General features: G+C 37.6%; 1 protein-coding gene across 1 annotated transcript in view; it reads right to left on the reverse strand.

The window, feature by feature from the left end:
- LOC143410620 (3',5'-cyclic-AMP phosphodiesterase 4D-like) overlaps positions 1 to 20,008 on the reverse strand; it is a 269,804-nt gene that overhangs the window by 172,829 nt on the left and 76,967 nt on the right. The window contains exon 6 of the mRNA XM_076871442.2: positions 367 to 397. Coding sequence (XP_076727557.1) covers positions 367 to 397 — 31 coding nt within the window. The remainder of the gene's footprint in view (positions 1 to 366; positions 398 to 20,008) is intronic.

The raw sequence follows: 20,008 nt of genomic DNA on the forward strand, positions 1-20,008 counted from the left end.
GACTACATTTTACTTTAGGAATTATTCTTAAGATACACTTGGGGAAAAATGGAACCTTTGCTAGCTTTACATTGTGATGAGATAAAGGAATTGACATTGATTGACTATCAACTATGACTGAGGTATCATGCTTTATGTACATTGTCTTATGGAAACCTCACAGCAATACCAAGAATTAGTGCTGACCCTCTTATACACATTAAAATCCTAGGGCTCAAAAAAGTCTGGGTATCTTACCCAAAGACAACACAGCAAGTCTTGGTAACCAGGATCCATCTTACTCCAAAGCTTTTACCTCACATGTAGTTACTTTAATGCTTTTCAAGGGTCTGATTATAAGAATCACTGTCAACTGGTTAAAAACACAAACTCTCTGATTCCTTCCCAACTTTACTCACTTGGAGGAATCTATGGGGAGTTACCTTGGAATCTATATGTTTTATCAGAGCCCAGAAAATTCTTAATAATAGCAAGGAAACTGCTTGAGAACGCTAAGACATATTGGAAGTAAACAAAAGAACTGATTTGTGTTATACTCAGTGGAAGAAAGAAGAAATGTATGAAGGAAGGGAGGATGAAAGAAGAGAGGAAGAAGGAAGAAGAATGGAAAGAATGAAGGGAATCAGGGAGGGAGGGAAGAAGTAAAGAAGAAAGAAAGTGGGGAGGAAAGTAAGAAGGGAGAGAGAAAAAGACCCTGGGATTAAAGTCTAGAGCATCTGCAGGACCAGGAAAACGCACTTAGTTAGATGGACACTTTTTCTAACTGCAACCAGCCTGTTTACTGCAAACCTACCAAGCCAAACAACAGGAAGCCTAGCTTGCCACTGCAGAACTACAGACATCTTGTACACTCAAATTACATACTGTGATACACACTGTATTTGAGCTGTTCCGCAATACAGAAGCCAATTATTCTTGGCACATACTTCAGTCATGCTATCCAAATCACCATCCCTCACATGTGGAACTGTGCCACATCAAATGCACCAAGTCATAAATTCCTTAAACTCTGAAATGAAAGTCCAAAACTAGGGAAAAAGATTGTTTGCTCTGCACAACATGTAGTAGAAAAGATGCATGCTTAACTTGGGGATGCTGGATCTATTATGAAAAACTGCGACAGCAAAATTCTGCCTGAGCTTTTTTTCAAGGTGTAAACGGAATTCTTCCAAGGTAATTCAGTGTAATCATTGCATCAGCAAATCTTAGTAAAGATATTTTATTTTGCTATTCTTATTTTCTTTTAACAAATACAAGTTATTGTCAAAGGGAATAAATGGGTTTTTTCAACAAACATTTACAACATCACCCCTCCTTGGCCATAGTACTTAAGATGAATTATAGCATGTGTGTTTGTGTACACACACATGTATTATGTGTTTGTGTGTGTGGCAGGGGTGATAACTGAGCATGGGAAGATTAGAAACAGGACTTAGGGCCAAAAGAATAGATCAATATCTGAACTTTATCTCCTGGTTTGAAGAGAACCTTGTATAGTGCTTCCCAAAATTCAACCTTAAAAAAAGTTAACAAATTAGGGATTCAGTATAGTAGTTCCCCCTTATCCAAGGTTTTGACTTATGTGTTTCAGTTACCCACAGTCAACTGTAGTCTGGAAACATTAAATGAAAAATTGTAGAAATAATTCATGTTTTAAGTAACTTTTATTATGGCATATTCTTTTAGTTGTTTCTAATTTATTATTACTTATTGTTCTTAGTCTCTTACTACATCTAATTTATAAACTAAACTTTATCCTAGGAATGTATTTATAGTAAAAGAGCATTGGATATATAGGTATTGGTACTATCTGTAGTTTTAGGCTCCCACTGGGAGTCTTGAAACATATAATCCACGGCTAAAGGGAGATTGTGTGTGTGTGTGTGTGTGTGTGTGTGTGTGTGTGTGTGTGTGTTATGTAAGCATACCTATACTAAAACAAATTTACATCATATAATTTTCTGTGTGTGATAACACTTTTATTTTTCTACTCTATTCCATTTATTCTTTTCTAACAGCTGGTTGTGACCCAGGAAGTTGATGCCATATGCATGAATAGGTTGTGACCCTCGGTTGAAAGGCACTGTCCTAAGAAACATTAGTCAAACAACAACAACAAAAATCTTTACTAAACCTTGTATGTGCAATGCGTTGTGCTAGTCCTTTGGGTACAGCAGTGAAGAAAGTAAACAAAGTTCCTTCTCTCATGGGTGAAACAGTCATTAAACAGCAGCAACAACAAGATGTGCTGCACCCTGAGAAGCTCTGGGAAGGAGTCCTCACTGGATCAGAAGCATTAAATGGCCCTGCTCCTGGATGCTAAGACAGGGAAAGCCCCATGTAAGAGCAGTCAGGCAGCAGTAAGAGCACTGTGGCATACTCATGCTGAGCACTGGAGGATGCAGGAACCAGGCAGCATTAACTGGGCTGAATGACCGCTGTCTAATCACATGGCCAGATGTAGGGGCTGGAACAAGGCTTCCCTCCCTCCCTTCCTTCCACCTTCCCTCCCTCTCTTCCTTCCACCTTCCCTCCCTCTCTTCCTTCCCCCTTCCCTCATTTCCTTCTTTCCTTCCTTCCATGCACACCTATGAATGCCCCACATCACACCTAGGGATACAGCAGACAAGAGTCATTCTTACCAGCAAACAAAATATGAATGGAAAAATGGAACTGATTGTAGGAAGTTTCCTACACTATATCACTTCCCTCTTATGAATTTAGATTCTGATACTAGCTGATTTGAATAAATCACTTTTTCATTGTTGTTTTAAAGTACTAGGGATAGAACCCAGGGATTTGCACATGTTGGGCATATGTTAAGTGAGCTACATTGCCAGCTCTTTTATTTTGAGACAGGGTCTCACTAAGTCGCCCAGTTTGGCCTCAAACTTGGAATTCTCCTGCCTGACTCTGGAGTAGCTGGGGCTACAGGGGTTGAAAATATATCAGTAGACTTCTACATTAATTCTACTTTACTAATTTGTTAAAATTAAGGTTCCTTTATTCAATTGGAGGTATGCTATTTATCAGAATCAAACCAATCAACCAAAAAATCACTTATAAAAATAAAACCCTCATTATTATCTCATGGAGATGGTGTCCTTTCTCCCCCCACCATTAGCTATTGAAGCTTCCAACAACTCAGCTATTTACCTGTATTATTTATTTGCTTAGTTCTAAGAACTATAAAGCTAAGAGGTACATTCTGTTAGAAAAGATGCCCCAGGATACAACTAAAGCATATTAACACTGTTAAGGTAGAAGATTAATCCCTGAAACAGATGCCCCTGTTTGACTCCTGGTTTTTATTATTTGCATGACCCTGGGTTAGTGTTCAACGTATCTGTGCCTCAGTTTCCATGACTATAAAATAAGAACAATGATGTATCCAATCTCACAGATTTATGGTGAGATCATGAAAGTCCTTAAGATAATGTGGCACATGGTCATCACTCAGTAAATGGCATTACTTATCAAGATATTGAGCGTAAGTAGGCTACTGTTAACTGTTACTACCATATATGAGAGCATTCTCTCCTCCTTTCCCAGGAAATTACTTTTATATTTGATTTTACATTTCATCTTTTATATTTGATATATCCTTCCCACCCCCACTTTCAATATTCATGTTTTAAGGAAAAAGCGTGGAAGAAAAGAAAGTTTCAAAGATGGTATAAAGGTTCAAGTCTATTGGTTAAATAAATGCTAGACCATAAAGGACTACAAACAAAAATTCAAAGAAGTATATGTTGAGGCAGAAAAAGATTCATGACATTTTGTTAAGCAAAATATAAATGTATGCAAACATTTGGAAGTCTTGGCAGCACAATATCAAGCTGGCATGAATCATTACTAAAATATGGACAATCCTTTCTCAGATTAATGTGGTATATTATCTTTAGTGGGTGACCATTGTGAACATTTGGGGCATACAAAGACCTCATTTGATTCCTTCTTTATGTCAATTTATGTTCCAGATGAAAGGGTCACTAGGGGATTGAGGTCTGAGTTATTGATAGCATGTATATTGTTGTTTACAACTAAGCTATGTGCATGTTATGTTTTCCAAATGGAACATGTATACTGAAGAAAGTCTGGTAATTAGGCTACTATTAACTGTTACTACCATATATAAGTTTGGTGGAACACCCTGACCTTACTTGTCACGGTTTACTCCTCAGGAAACCCACACATTTTGCTGAACATTTTTATCATAGTATTGTATAAAGCCACAATCTATGATTACATAAGTAATACTACAATATAGTGTTTTGAGGAAGAATGTTCAAGATATTGAAGTGGCTAAAGCTATGTACAATCTCTCATTGTATAATCAGAGAAAACAAAAAGTAATAATGTTCCGAAAGCTCATCCTTCAGATTTGTACAATGCATATGCTGCATGCAATTTACATTGAATGATGAAGGTGACGAACATGTTTTTGCCTCTTAACCCTGATTTATCGAACTTGTCCCAGCTCAGACTTGCACAGACAGATTTTTAAAATAACATTCACCAAGAACATGTGCAAACGTGCTCCATGAACATCTAGGTACGTGCATTTTACTACCTTTCCTTTTTTTTCACTCTTGAGTGCTTTTAAGAATCAGCATCATGGCAATAAAAGGAACCCACAACTGCCCTATTATTTAATTCTAAAGCAATGTGTGGAGGAAACACCCCTCCGAGTATGTTTTAAGAGGGTCAAAAGGAAGATGCTCTGCATGTACCACACGGGCACAGGAATTCTGTCGAAAGGAGATACCAACACAGAGCTGCTCAGATGATGACTCTGCAGCCAGGCAGAGGTGGGAGAAAGAGGAGAGCTGGTCTGACAGGCACAACAACTGGCAGGGCTGGGGGTGGGGAGTGACAAAGTGTAAAGGCAGGAAAGACAACAGGAACAAAAAGGATTTCACACATGCTGCTGAGATAGACCCATTCCAAGTTTCCATGTTTCAAACAAGTTTATTTATTCATTTATTTATTTATTTTTTAGTTCAAAGAAAAACAGCACTTTGCAAGATGAAAGGTTGCTTAAGGCACCTAGTTTTAAATAATTAACAGCAGTTGGTAATTTTTCAATATAATCATTAGCAACAATAATGGTAAGACTAAATACCAATAAAAATACTTTACAGTACACAGTGGCTTTATGTGTCAACTTCTTCATCTGAACTTAATTTCCCTATATTTAGTCCCTATTATTTCTTTGGTTTCCTGGTACCTGTACCCAACATTCTGGGATTCCATTTCTCAACCCAGGAGCTATAAAATTCCAAAACTGCTGCCGAGTTGAAATACTCTCACTTATACAAGCCAGGACTTATTTGCAAATTAGTCTACTTTGGAGTCTCAGTGCTACTCATTATTCAATTTATTAGCAGATTAATCTTCCTAGGAAAACTGCATTTGCCAAAATATCCTATGCCCATCTCTGTTCAAACACTGCCTGTTGACTTAAAATTAATGTCCCAAATATCTCAGTTAGGCCAAGGCTTTGAGGTCTATATACCTCCTAAGGTCTCATTCAGATGGACCCTTTGCTACAGGACTGACCCACTTACATATGATTCAACATCTGTACATCACATTTGGGGTGTCTGCTCCTATTTATCTATTTACATTTTCTATCTCTATGTCCTAATTTAAACCTTACTTTTTCAATGAAGCATTTCCTGTCTAGGCTAATTCTCAAGATCTTTTTTTCTTCTTCTTCTTTTCTTTTTCTTTTTCTTTTTTTTTTTTTTTAGTGATGGTGCTGGGGATTGAATACAGGGCCTCATACATTCTAGGCAACTGCTTTACCACTGAACTACATCCCAGCTCTTATCTTCCTCCTTGTAGTACCTACATGATTTATTGGTCCTATTATTTATTTGAGAATTACAGAATTGCTGCTGCAATGGTTATGCCAGCCAGATCTGTATCTTGTCAACTGGTAAATGTTCAAGATTTTTACAGAAGAATTCTTAAATCAGTAGTACCTTATAATCGGCCATGGTAGGAATATTTACACCAGAGGAATGGGAATGGGCAAACATTACAGATCAGGGCTTTTGGGTTTTATTTTGGGGTAGATTTGTGGAAGGGAGCAAGGAGGAGAATTGGTGGGCTATCATACAACAAAATAAAATTCCTAACCCAACTACACTTCCTACCCTTAAAATACATTTTCAACTCCTAAGCATACTCTACTGTATACTTTTATTTGTTTATTTTCCCACATATTTTGGTGCTTTTTAATTGTACATAATGGTGTGATTTGTTGTTACATATTCATACATGCACATAAGGTAACAATGTAATTTGGCCAATATCGTTTAGGAGTATTTCCCCTTTACTTCCCTTTCTCCCTACAGTAGAAGTTTAAATATTACCAGAACTAAGTAATCCATGGTCTCTCAAGATATTAAATTCTAACAAGAACATGTGTCCACATACGCAAAGCAAATTAGAGGACCCGTAGCAGCTAGCTGTATGTCTTGATCTTTGCGTCCTTCATGGTATCCAGCATAGAGTACAATGAAAAGCATCCAGTTACCTTTACTGCTTTAGCGTCCAGGGTTTTGTGTCATCCTTTAATTTTCAGCCTTCTTCAATTTTATGGTTATTCCTCAATCATCTCACATATTTTTTACCTCTGCAACTTTTCTGAGACTACTTCTCTGCCTTGTCTGGCCCATGCTGATTGAAGCCCTCCATCCAATATTTAGCCTCCCCTAATATGCATTGCATTTGAATTATGTGTTGATTTATCTACCTCTACACTATACAGCAGTGAAATAGAATTAAGGTGCTTCTATTTTACATTCAATCTTTTTGTCAATTTTCCAGATATTCATTTCCTAAAACCAATAGATGTTGCCTTGGGTCCTATGGCAAAGGCATGATCATACTGATAGTATTATACTTAGTTTCTAAAGAATAATCAACAAAAGGAATTATTCAATTTATGTGTTTATTTAGGCCTTCCCCTATGTCTCAGGGTTCATCTCTAAATTGCACATAGTCTTCCCTCTGTCTTTAGCATTCTAAAATCATTCTAAAATTCTTTAGATTCTAAAATAATCTCTAATGCTTTCTTTGTGTTTAACATTATGTCAGCAAATCATGTTGTGATATTTATTTTCTCTGTCAATTCAGGTAATTCAGTCAATTAAAAATAATCAACTGCTTTACCACTGAACTACATCCCAGCTCTTATCTTCCTCTTTGTAGTACCTACATGATTTATTTGAGAATTACAGAATTGCTGCTGCAGTGGTTAAAAATCTAAAACTCTTTTCAGGTTATTTTTAATTTCCTCCTGTAATCTGCTGTTTATACATACTCTTAATACTTTATTTTGTTAAAACCCCCAAATTCTTTATTCTTATACTATTGTCTTGCCATCAAACTATTAATTACAAAATGTATGACCTTTCTAATTCATTTGAAGCATCAGTTGCTAAGTTTCCTAAGGTTTTAATATGGGAGTTCTTAACACTAGCATCAAACCAAATGTTTAGCCTTCATTTCTAAAGCTCTAGTCCATTCCAGACATTATGCCATCTAATATTTACAGATTGGAAATATGCATGCCATTGCAAATCTGGAAACTACTGGATATGCATGCTCACATGTCAGATAGATTCGAAGTAACTCATTTTGGAAAAAGCCTGTAGCGAAGCAGCATGGCAAATCCCCGAGTTTGCTTAAACGTCAGAAAACCTTGAGTCCAAATTTGGCATTACTGCTCATAAGCTACAAGATCTTAGATAAGTTAAATTCTCTAAGCTTTCTCATATGTACAATGGAAAAAGGCAGCACTGTTTAATGGACATGGTCTTGTCTTGAATGTACTCTCATATTTCTAAAACAGTCAATTCATTAATGCATAACCTTTATAACTTTTGGAAAATATAATCAAGAAGGAACAACTTTTCCAGAACCCAGGCTCTGCTTTTGCTCTGAAAAGGGTCTATCTTTAAGTAAACATTTCTTTCTAGGTCTGTGCTTCCTTATTTATATAATAATCATGGTTGATTGATGAATCACACTTCACTATTTTTCTTTTCCACTTAATTCTAAGAGATGTTTGCCTGCTACAAGAAGAACTAAGTTCAAACGCTGAGGCAGAGCCTATAGTACAAACATGTGTGACCAAAGCCACAGTGCTCTCAATACTTCTAGTGTTGGGTTAGAACAGTTATAGGAGGTTGAGCTGTTTTGTTTCCATGGCTCATTAAGCCAGGGTTAGATGGTGTCCATAATCAAATTCAATGCACTTATCCTTGCCTCCTCCTATAAAGTAAGGGCAGACCCTCAGGCAAAGACAAACTTGAAAAAAACGTCTCTTGCAACCCCTATGTCTGTGGTAATTCTGTCCATAAAGGAAATTAACACACCTGAAAAGGATTACATTCTTTTTTTTTTCCTTTTCTAAATGATCCTCTTCCTAAAACTTTTGTCAGCCAAATGCCAGCCCCATTTGCTAATTCCCATCCTTCATCAATCTCAGAGTTTCCTGATACAAATTAGTGTTCAGTGGACCTGAGCCTGATTACAGACATATCCAGACTCTGGGGACTTCTGGGCTTCCTGTTGGGGTGCCTGGAGCAGAGAGCACCTCAACATCACCAGGGCATCTCCACCAACTGTAGCCTGGGAGTGTTCCAGGAATGAGGGAGGGAAATTGGGAGACAAAAAGAATGCCAGGGAGGAGGAAGGAGGGAATGCTTTTGTATTTTTGTATTTTGTATTTTTCATCTGGATGGAAAATATTGAAAATCACAGGTAGGATGGGATTGGAGATGGCAGACACTGACAGGAACTCAGGGAGATGGTTCAGAACACTGGCATCAAGGCACAGGACAAAGTGGTGAAGGGAAAGGAAACAGTTGGTCCTTATTGTGGTGACAGCATTAAATTTAAGTCAGGACATTTTTGTTTTTTTTGTTTTGTTTTGTTCTCTTTAATCTTTGGTGGGGCAAGGAGTCTTGCAGGAGGCTCTGTCCCTGCTTAATTGTTCTGACCTCATCAGCACAATAGAGCAACCCAAATATTCATACATTGAGAGCCAGGGGCTCTGAGACTGTGATGCACCATTCAGGACCCTATCAGATCCCTGGACTCACATTCAGAATCCTTTCCTATATCCTTTCCTATATAAGAAGGTGGGGGGAGAAGAAGAGGGAACAAGGAGGAAGGGAAGAAAGAAGTAAGGAAGAAGTTAAAGATTCCATTTATGAAATGGACAAAGCAAAATTTCAAAAAAAAGCAAAGACAAAATAAAATGAACAACAAAGGAAAACAAAAATTAGCTAATGTGAGCCAAGTTAGAGATTTACCTGTATCCTTTAAGCAAACACAAGCAAAATTCCTACATGGATAATAACTCGTCTTTCACCATCACACTAACCAGGACAGGTTACATGAACATAGTAAATGTACTTTGCAAAACTCCTTCCCCTTTTATTTACTGCATCACAAGAAGCCCATTTAATGTAACCTTTGCTATATTTCAAGATCAAATGGGATGAAGGAGGGGGTTTTACCTTAATTGTGATTTATGTTTTTGAAGGAGAAGTTGTTTAACATTTCTTCCTTTTCAGAAACAGGTCTTGAAAAAGAGACTCCATGACTACATGTCTTTCTAACGTGGCTGCTTCTCATACCAGTCCATTTGAAATAAGAATTTTACATAATGCAATTTATTAAATCCACATTTCCTGACAGACTTTGTTTTATGGGCATATGTTCTTTTGTTTTCCTGCTAACATTTCCACAACTCAGAAATAATTCTTTCTGGTATAACTGAAGGATAAGGATATGAAAATCACATCAGCAAAAGATTTTATGGGGTTGGGAAGCTGCCAATCGATGCTGTAAAATAAAGCATGAAGCACAGCTGATATCATCAAGTCAATTCTGTGTGGTTTTAATATTGCTGAGGGGCGGGTGGAAGGGAGTGAAGACAGAGCCACCGGAACAATTGGGAGAAGGAAAGAGAATGAAAAGATTAGATTAATTATGGAATTTGAAAGCCAGGGCAATTTACACTAAAGAATCATTTTCAGACTTCCTAACCTCCAAGACATTTTCCAGTCTAGGTAACCTTTTTGAATTACAGCTGGAGATGATGTTTTTGGAGCCAGCCGCCTCTCAAAGCTGAAATCATAACACAGGGGCAGTATCCCTTCCCAAACCCACAACTTTGTCATTTTCTCAGACACACACACACACACACACACACACACACACACACACACATTCATATTCTCTCTCTCTCTCTCTCTCTCTCTCTCTCTCAAGAATCCTCAGTAATGTGCATTTGGGGCTGTGTTGCTTTGTAGCAACTCCTTTGAAGTGTTTAATTTTCCCCTGGTCCTCTATTCATCAACACACATTTAAAGCCTATCAGTTTTAGTTCAGCAATTTCATCCTCAGTGGCTTATATTTTCTCCTGTGGCTTAGGGCCTCTGTCCAGCACCTGGGTGGCACAGTTTATTTTATCTGAATTCAAAAAGGTTAGCAAAATTAAATATTCTTTTTCTCCCTCCCCTCCCCTCTTACACCCACCACCCACAATTTAGGCAAAAGAGCCACTGCAGCAAACTGTGAGTGCATGTTTTGTTTTTGTGTTTTTTTTTTTAAGTTCAGAAAATACACAAAAGAAAGAAGAGTTCCATTGGAACCATTGCTTCCCCTTTGCTTCTTTCCCTCCCCACCCACTATTCGCTAGCACCGGCTTTTAATTTTCAAAAGCAGTGCAATTGCTTGGTGTGGTTTTGAGAGCTGGGGTGCCATTCTCCCTGATGATGACTCTGCTGACGTCAATGGCCTTCTTATCGTGCCTAGTGCGACATCAGAAACCAGCCCTCAGAGGCTCCTCTTGTTCGCAGTGCCTGAGCTCTCAGCAAAATGTGGACCGGATTTAGAAAACTCAAAAGACTGCTGTCTCCTAGCAAGCGCTGAATTCAGCAAGAGAGCCAGCTTCCTGGGCGGCTTGCGGGTTAAGACTTGGTTCCTTCGTGTCCTCTGCTGCAGGGAGCCTCTGAAGGAGAAGGGACTGCTAAGTGGAGCAGGGAACTTTCTCCTTGTCTGACCTTCAAAGATGTGTGTGTCCCTACACCAAGGATAGACACTTGTGGACCCCACTTTTAATCATTTTCTGAATTTAGCCAAAGCCTTTGGTACAAGGTGATTCTCCGGTATGGTGGCCAAGACCCAGTCCTTGAAGTGCTCCTAATTTATTTCCAGGGTCAGAACCAGAACCTAGGTCCAGAAATCAATCCCACATTTACTTCGGATTTCAGCAAGCACTCCCTCCTTCTTTTAATAAAGAAAAAAAAATAGTTGGCAATGCAAAGGAAATCATTATAGCTGAATAATAATGCTAACAGCCAAATATGAAAACAGTGTCATTGAGAAGTAAACATTTTACTCTAAACATCCATGACTTTTAAGAGGCCCGATCTCGAAGGCTGAATTTACAAGGGAATCACAAGATACTAAATCCATTATTCACTTCTTACCCAGTGGTTTGGACACAGCTATTAGGGTGATGATGAAACATTCTCTGCTTGCAGTGGAGATTAACATGGTCCAGATCTACCCCAAACATTTCACAGATGTCTACAACTCAAATTGAGATGTTTAAGGGGTCAAGGTCATTTGGCATGATGATGGAATGATGCATATGTAGGTAGATTTGCCTGGTCTTCCACACAAAATTATCCTCGAATCTACTAACCATATTATGACCATCCCTCTAAGGTTATTAAATCTCCTGTGGTCAGCTTATTAGGAGAAACTGTTCCAGAGAAAGGTGATTTAACAGTATACAAAAAGGACCGTCATCAATTCCTTTTAAAAATTTTGGAATCAAACATTGAAGGGATACCAGTGTGCATCTTGTTCAACCCTTCACCTTCCTATGGGAGACTGAGGCCCAGAGGATGTTTTTATGATTTATCCAAAGTTACATGCCGCAGTCTCGCTGGGCACAAATCACGAGTCTCCACACAGCTTGTAGATTCAAACAGCAATTCTTTATTCCCGAACTCACACCGGCTGTCTACAAACACGTTCTGGGGGAATCCACGTTCTCTGCCCAAATCCACACTCTGCCCAAATCCACTACTTCTGGGCTTCTGTCTCCCAAAAAAATACTGTCTGACCCTAAGCACTCAAGAGGAACTCAGCAGCAGGATACGCCCTATTCTAAAGGGGGAACACCCTAATCTCCTATTATGCTAAACTGCCCTATTCTAAAGGGGGAACACCCTAATCTCCTATTATGCTAAACTGCCCTGGTCCTTGAGCAAGGTCACCTTTCAGAAGTCCTTCCACTAGACAGCATGGGAGTAAGCTGGCAAGAAGATTGTCATACCTACTTGGCTGATGGCTCCCAGCAGTTACACAGCTCTTAAGTGGCAGGAGTGCCAAACTCAAGCTTTTTCATTCTAACTGGAATGCTCTTTCCACTGTCACATTGCTCAGGATTATTTAAAACCCATGGACAGACCTAAATGTACTTGCCTAAGAAATTTTCATATTTATTTAAACAAAAACAATAGTTATAAATTTCTTGATTAAAGTGAATTTTGGTGAAAATTCAAGGATATTCCTTAACTTCTTTGAGCTTTATTTTCTGTATTTGTTAAATAGGAATAATAACTCTGCTGGTTATTGAAAGAATTAAAGATGTTGTTTGCTAAGTTCTATCACAATACTTGGCACACAGGAGAAACCCCCATAAAGGATAATAATACTGATGAAGAGATAAAAAAATGAAAATCATAAAATTGTTAAGGCCTGATAAAGTAAAATAGAAAGAAAGATGGAGTTTTTTTTCCCCTTGTAACTACAGTTAGATGCTCAGTGCCACTAAAATGAAAAGGGCAGTATTTCTTTAAGAATTTTTCTAGTTAGACGTTAATTATCTAAAATGAATATATGAGCATTAGTTTCCACTATGAATTTCCACAAAATATGGTGGAATGCATTTTACACTGATTACAGTTAGATGTCAAGTAGCTACAAAACCCAATTATGTTCATTATTATTATTATTATTATTATTATTTCTTTTTAGATATATATAACAGCAGAGTGTATTTTGACATCTTGTACATACATGGAGTATAACTTATTCTAATTAGGATCCGATTCTTGTGGTTGTACATGATGTGGCCTTACCCTGGTTGTGTATTCATATGCAAGAATAGGAAAATTATGTCTGATTAATTCTACTGCCTTTCCTATTTCCCCGCTCCCTTCATTACCCTTTGTCTAATTTAATGGGCCTAATTATGTTCTTAAACATTTCTTAAGGATCATTTTGAAACTGGTCTGTGATAGCTACTTTAAAGATAAATGATTAAGGGCTGAGCCAAGTTGTTCTCTTTTCCCTGAGACAAACTGCCAATATTCATCTAGGTGACAAGTAGCTTTGTATATAACAAGATAGGAAGCCAACTCAATTGCTTGAACTTAAAAGCAAACCCACCTTAAAGACACAAGTGTTTTGGAAAGCCTAGCTGTCCATTTGTGAGACATCACAGCATCCCATAAAGCATATTTTTGCTGTTTACCATATTATGACAGGATTGAGCTCATTTCATTAATAACAACATTTATTAATATAAAAATGCTTTCCTCTTCACAGATCAATAACTTAATATAAAATAACAATATTTTTTAAACACAGAAACAAATGACTGTCACATCTATTTAATTAGGTTTGCCCAAATTTCATAAGCAAAACCAGAGAGGACTGAGCAAGTTCTAGATTGAATATAAAACAGGGGAACTCAAATGTTGAAAGAAGAGAAAATGAATCACAGAAAGGAATATTCATCTTGGTAATTTAGTCCTGAGCCAATCAGTTTTGCCTGAGGTGCTGGAGGAATAAAAGCTCCTATTTATAACAGTCTTTAGGACTTACCTACCTAATAAAGATTTTCACCCAGTGAATATATTGATAAGTTTCAAATGCTTGATATATCTTCTGCTTCTTTCAAGCAAATGGATGAAAAGAGTTTAGTCCTATCTAACACCTCTGAACTATTAAGTAAGATTACAATGCAGATTCGATCCTGTTGTTTCCTTCCTCAAAATCCTTCTGTAGTCATGCTCCATGCACCTAACCAGCGCTCCAGTGGGCAGGGATGTTTCAATGTGAGAAGAGGTGCCACTTTCTAGTTTATCCAGCCCAGTGGACAGCCCTTCAGCGTCTATCTGCCCAGAGATAGTGCCTCTTAAAGATAAACAAAAAGTGCTTTAAACATAGGAAAAGCACAGGGCCATCCCATTGGGTTTCTGTTTAAGGCTTATTTCTAATTTGGTTTCATTCTCTTACAGAACCTTGTATTTTGCCTTCGTGGTACTTAAGGCATTTCAGTCAAACATTTTGTTTAATGTTTCTTTCCTTACTAGAGTGTCAAGTAAGAATTGTGACTATGTTATTCACCTCTGTATTCCTGTCAAAGTGCCCGGTACACAAATAGTTGGTTAATAAAAAATTGTCATCCAAAGCTGGGTTATGTCATGTTTAATAGCTGCTGTTTTGCACAGAACTAATTTTTGAGAGGATATGAAATAACCCCCATGCTCTTATGGATGACACTGCCATGGTCATTTCCAAACAAAATGGGCATATGGTATTCTAAAACAAAGTTTTACTGGCTCTTAGTGAAATTTAAAGTAACAATAATAAGGCCAAGGCAACACATTTGCCTGCATCAAAGGTTTTTGCACATCCCTATGGAGGATGATGGCTCTTTGGGTTCTTACTATTTTATGATATTAAATGTATGTAGTATGTAGGATCTACTACAAGTAAGTATGGCTTTAGAATGTGGTAATTGCTCTGTTGAAAATAGCTTTATTTGGCAAAAAAAAATCAAGAGGAGGTAATTTCACGTTGGGCTCCATAATTTTTTATTTTGAAATTCCAAAGTCTGGGAACCATAGACTCAGTACACATCAGAACACAGACTTGAGGGTTTTTGGGTGATATGTCTTAGAGGCTCCAATTTACAATCCTTCTTTCTTCTACTTCCCTATTCTTCATTTTGACTTTTTTCTTACCTTCCACAGTTAAAAAAAAAAAAAAAGAAAAGATTATTATTTTCAATGTGCAATTCTTATAGTGCTTGTTTTCACTATAGGTCCAGTTTACTACCTTCCCCAATAATACATGACTTATTTTACTTTAAGAGAAAATATTAATAATTAAGTCTTAAAATTGTAATTTGTAGCTTGGCACGGCAGTGCATGCCTGTAACCCCAGTGGCTCAGGAGGCTCAGCCAGCAAGACTGTAAGTAATCTAGTGAGACCCTGTGTCAAAATTTTAAAAAATAAAAATAAAAAGTGCTGGGGATGTGGCTCAGTGGTTGAGTGTCCCTGGGCTTAATCCCTGGTACAAAAAAATAAATGAACAAGCAAAAACAAAATCATACAATTGTAATAAGGGGCCTGACACACTTAGAACTCACTCCAGTATTGAAGGTAAAACCTTTAAAGATGAAAGTAACTAAGTTTATTAGCATACATTAGACTTCCCAATAGTGTGCGAAGGCATGGGAATCATTAGTGAACCAAAATACCGACTTTCCTCAGTCTTTGCTTCAAGTAGTAGGATGCTAGTTTAGATGTTTAGTGGTTTCTGTGTCACTGTGGCTTGGTTCCCAGGGGGTGCTTTGGGAGGTGGTGGAACCTTTAGGATGTAGGATCTAGTGGGAGGTCCTTAGCCCTTAAGACAGATTGTGGGTCCCTGGTCCTTCTATCTTTCTTTTTTGTTTGCTGACTTATGGTGTAAACAGTTTTACTCCAAAAAATGTGCTCCTCAACATTGCTGCCCAGCATTCCTGCCAAAGGCCTGAATTGGACAACTTGGTCCTGGATTGGAACCTCCAAAACCATAAGCTAAATAAACCTTTTTATGAGTTAACTATCTCAGCATTAGATTAATGATAAGCTGACCCATACAAGGGAAGACTGAACACAAGCCACATCCTTTATTTACTATCCTTTTCATTAGAAATGTAATTATCAATGTGTGCCATTTTGGAAAGTACTGGCCTAAATAACTTTTGCAATGATTCAACACATCTGTAAGTTGAAATTCAGAATATGACGTCTCAAAACCATTCATAGAACTTTATTCAGTGGTATGATAACTTTTAAAATTTCATATTCCATTACAACACATTTTCAGGTGCAGTTTTAAAAAATAGTTAATATAACAGAAACATGCAATTAATAAACACACAAAAATAACACCTGCTTCAACCTTCCTTTGCTATTCCTATTGCATGTACAGATATGAACTCCATGGCATTGATGGCATATTGGTAATAAAAATATCCATCCCCCTGATTGTGAGCAATGGGATTTAATTCCAGCTCGGCTGCAGAGAATTATTACCTGAGGTCAAAATGATATACTAGAAACAAAACCCATAAGAAGTAGACACAATCATCTTGTTGAATGTGTTCAGCCTGCTTCAACAATGGTAGCAAGTCGACTCTGTTCTGCCCAAAGGAGCTCTTCCATAGCACAAATAATTTCTTTATTTTGCTGAAACTAGTATTATGAACAGTGTATGTCAAAACACATGTTGGCATCAAACATTCTGCTCATCCAACTCTGTCATTCCATTCTGTCATTACTTGGAGAATTGAAAAATTCACCTCAAAAATTTTTGTCTGTCTGCCTGTACACACACACATACAACTATTCACATAAATTTTAAAAAGTCTGAAACTTTTGTCATGTACATGAAACACAAAAATAAAAGTTGAGATTTTGCTGTAAGTATGACACAGTAAAAGAGAACTCCTCTTATCAATATTATCTCTGGCAAGGATCCATGCTTTCTAGCAGGAATAGTAAAAAGGATGCTGATTTTCCAGTGAGGAGACAAATGACTTTGGAAATAAAAAGACCTAGTTTCAAATTCTAGCTTTGCAAACACATGCAAGTGCATCATCCTATTTGGGTCTCAGTTTTCTCATCTGTACTACATTGGAGTCCATCAGGTTGTGAGCATTCAAAAAGATGATGTCCGACACCCACTACAAATAAGATTCTCAAGCAACAGAAGACCCTGCATTAGTGTACAGCACTACATTAGAGATATTAGAAAAGTGCAATTTAACAATTCTCTGGTCTGATCCGTTCTTATTCTGTCAGTGAACCTGATGTGAGTATACAGTCCCTGTGTATGTCCTTCCCAGATCAGCTCTGCCCAACCCACCCCTTGGGCATAATCTACTTTCCCCAGTTTCCTGGTCAGGGAAGTCTTAATAAAGCCTTAGTCATCCCTGCATTATTCTTGTCCTCTTTGCCTGTGCATCCTGGAGGTGAAGGGCCTGGTCTGGGCAACCATCTCTGACTCAACAGGAACCATCCAGCAACAAGTAGGATACATGCAGGCTCTGGTTCTGCAGGCACTTGTGGGTGGCTCCAGGAGTATGAGAGCCCGTGGAGCAAACTTTGACCAATGAGAGACATAAAACACGTGGATACAAAAAGTGCTCCCTGTCTCTCCCCCATACGACATGTTCTAAGACACAGTGGTTTTATGTAGCTTCACAGGCTATGCCTCTTGTAACTTAGCAACTAGTGAGTGGTGTTTTCTGTGAACATGTGACAAGCGTATAGTACACTGTCTTTATTTACTCTCTCATCTTCTCCACAGCTAGTCCTTTCACCTTCAATCCACTTTTGTTTTCTTGGGATTGTATCACTCCACCTCCCCCATAAAGTGTTAGCATAAAAGGTACGTCTAGGGAATTCAAGCTAAGAGTGTAAAATACAGAAAAAAAAATATGAGAGAGAGAGAGAGAGAGAGAGAGGGAGAGAGAGAGAGAGAGAGAGAGAGAGAGAGAGAGAGAGAGAGATATCCATAATACTCAACATCAATGCTACTGATCTATAATTTCTTGGATTCCTCCAGTAGTGGAAGCTCTTATAGTCACATTACCACCTTATTAACAAAGAATACCAGATAAAATCTGTTAGAACAAGGGGCCTTTGAGGAAAAAACTACCATTCATTTCATTCCACAGGGTCTAATTTCAATTATAACGTTTAGAGCTTCTCAATGCTGTCATATAAAGAGGAGGAGAAGGGGGAGAGGTAGAGGAGAGAGAGAGGGAAGGTAAAAAGGGTAGTATTTCGCTTTGAAAAGTCATGTTCCTTTAAATGTAACAAAAAGGTAACAAGATGTTAAAATGCAACTCTGATAATCTTTCCTCCAGAAACATTTTCACATTTTATAAAAAAGACTGTATATTGAGGTTCTGAAAAAGAAAATGCAGTTTTCACATTAAGCATAGATTCTCCTGTCTGGCATTTCTCCTCGTGCTTGCACATAATTATTCATAACTACAGTTTTTCCAACAGGGGACCCAAAGTAGTTGTTCTGACTCATTCCACATTCTATGGCATTCTTACACAGTCGTGGGCTTCAATGCCAAGACCCCTTGCTGCCATCTTCCTCCAACTTACATGTTATACTTTTCTTCTTGTGCCTCATGGCATCAAATGCATGACCTCCAGATTGCAATTCAGGCTTCTTTCATCCTCATTTTCTGTATTTTTATGACTGCTTTTTGCATAGGCACATTTGCTGAATTGGCGCCTCACAGGTGGTTTGGTTTGTGGCATATTTTAATAGCTATGAAACCATGGGCTCAGCTATTAGGTTGCAAGGAGTTACATAATGCATGTGTGACCCAGTGCACCAACAAGAGGATTTTCCTAAGACCCCAAGTGACCCAAGAAACTGACATTCTGAAGGGGCTGCTATTTCCTGAATGTCCCCTAAAAATAATTTGCTTGTCCTGAAAAGTGCATCCTTACCATGAAGGATGGTGGTCTGTGGAGAGCTGATCTGGTAATCATCCAACTATATGAAGGCACATTTATTTCTGTTGCTATTTGGCTGATTTTATTTTGATTTGGTTTGTTTTCTGTTCTCAGCAATCAGGCCATTTTATGAGCACTTTGGCAAGCAGTAATAATAGTTGTTTTCTCTAGAAAATTTTTAACCTCTCAAACATAACAATATTATAAACATTATAAATTCAATTAAACATGGTTCCTGGTTCTAGATTAATGGTCATAATCATTCTTCTCTTCTTTTTTACACTCCTGTTTAATTTACTTGGAAACAAGGAAATAAGTAGGAGGCTTCGGTGATACTGAGTTGAAATTCTGGGCCTAATAAAAAAAACAGCTCTTTCTTGTCTGGGCTCATTTGCAGACTACCACTTCTAGAAAAGTCTGCCATTGGCCAGAAGGATAAACTTCAAATAATTTATTATTTATCTCATTATTTTCCACATATATCTCCTATATGCCAGTACTGTGCTATGTGAGAGAGATACCATATTGCCAAAATGCAAAATTCGTACCCTAAGATAACTTGCCATAAAATTTTGTTAAAATATACATTTTGGCATTCGTTTTCCAAATCCCTATTATAATATGAGGAGGAATAATAAAAAGTAAATTATATCATTCACTTATTTATGCATTCATTGTCTGTTCATTCAAAAAATATTTATTGAGAATCTTCTTAGTGATACAGGATAAAAGATACCAAGGGGTGTCAAGATACCACCTGAACAACATCAATTTTATTTCAAAAATATTGTTTAAATAAAAGCACTACATTAAATGAAAGTTAAATTAGAACAAAATAAAACTTACCAAAAAGGGGAATTCATTTTCTTAATATACCCTGAACATTAACATATTAATACAATGTTGAAGCCTCAAAAGATAACTATTTTAATGAGCTTCTCAATGGAGGTGTGTGTGGGGGTGTTGAAAGTAGCCACCAAACAGATGAAAAAGTGATTAACTTTGTTTAAGATTAGGTTGGCAAAACATATCACTTGCGAATGTTTGTCTAGGAATACAAGATTTGGGTTTTTGTTTTGTTTTGTTTTTTAGTGCTGGGAATGGAACCTAAGGCCTCACACATATTAGACAAGTACTCTAC

Source organism: Callospermophilus lateralis, chromosome 11 (genome assembly GCF_048772815.1).
Source record: "Callospermophilus lateralis isolate mCalLat2 chromosome 11, mCalLat2.hap1, whole genome shotgun sequence".
Classification (NCBI taxonomy): Eukaryota; Metazoa; Chordata; class Mammalia; order Rodentia; family Sciuridae; genus Callospermophilus; species Callospermophilus lateralis.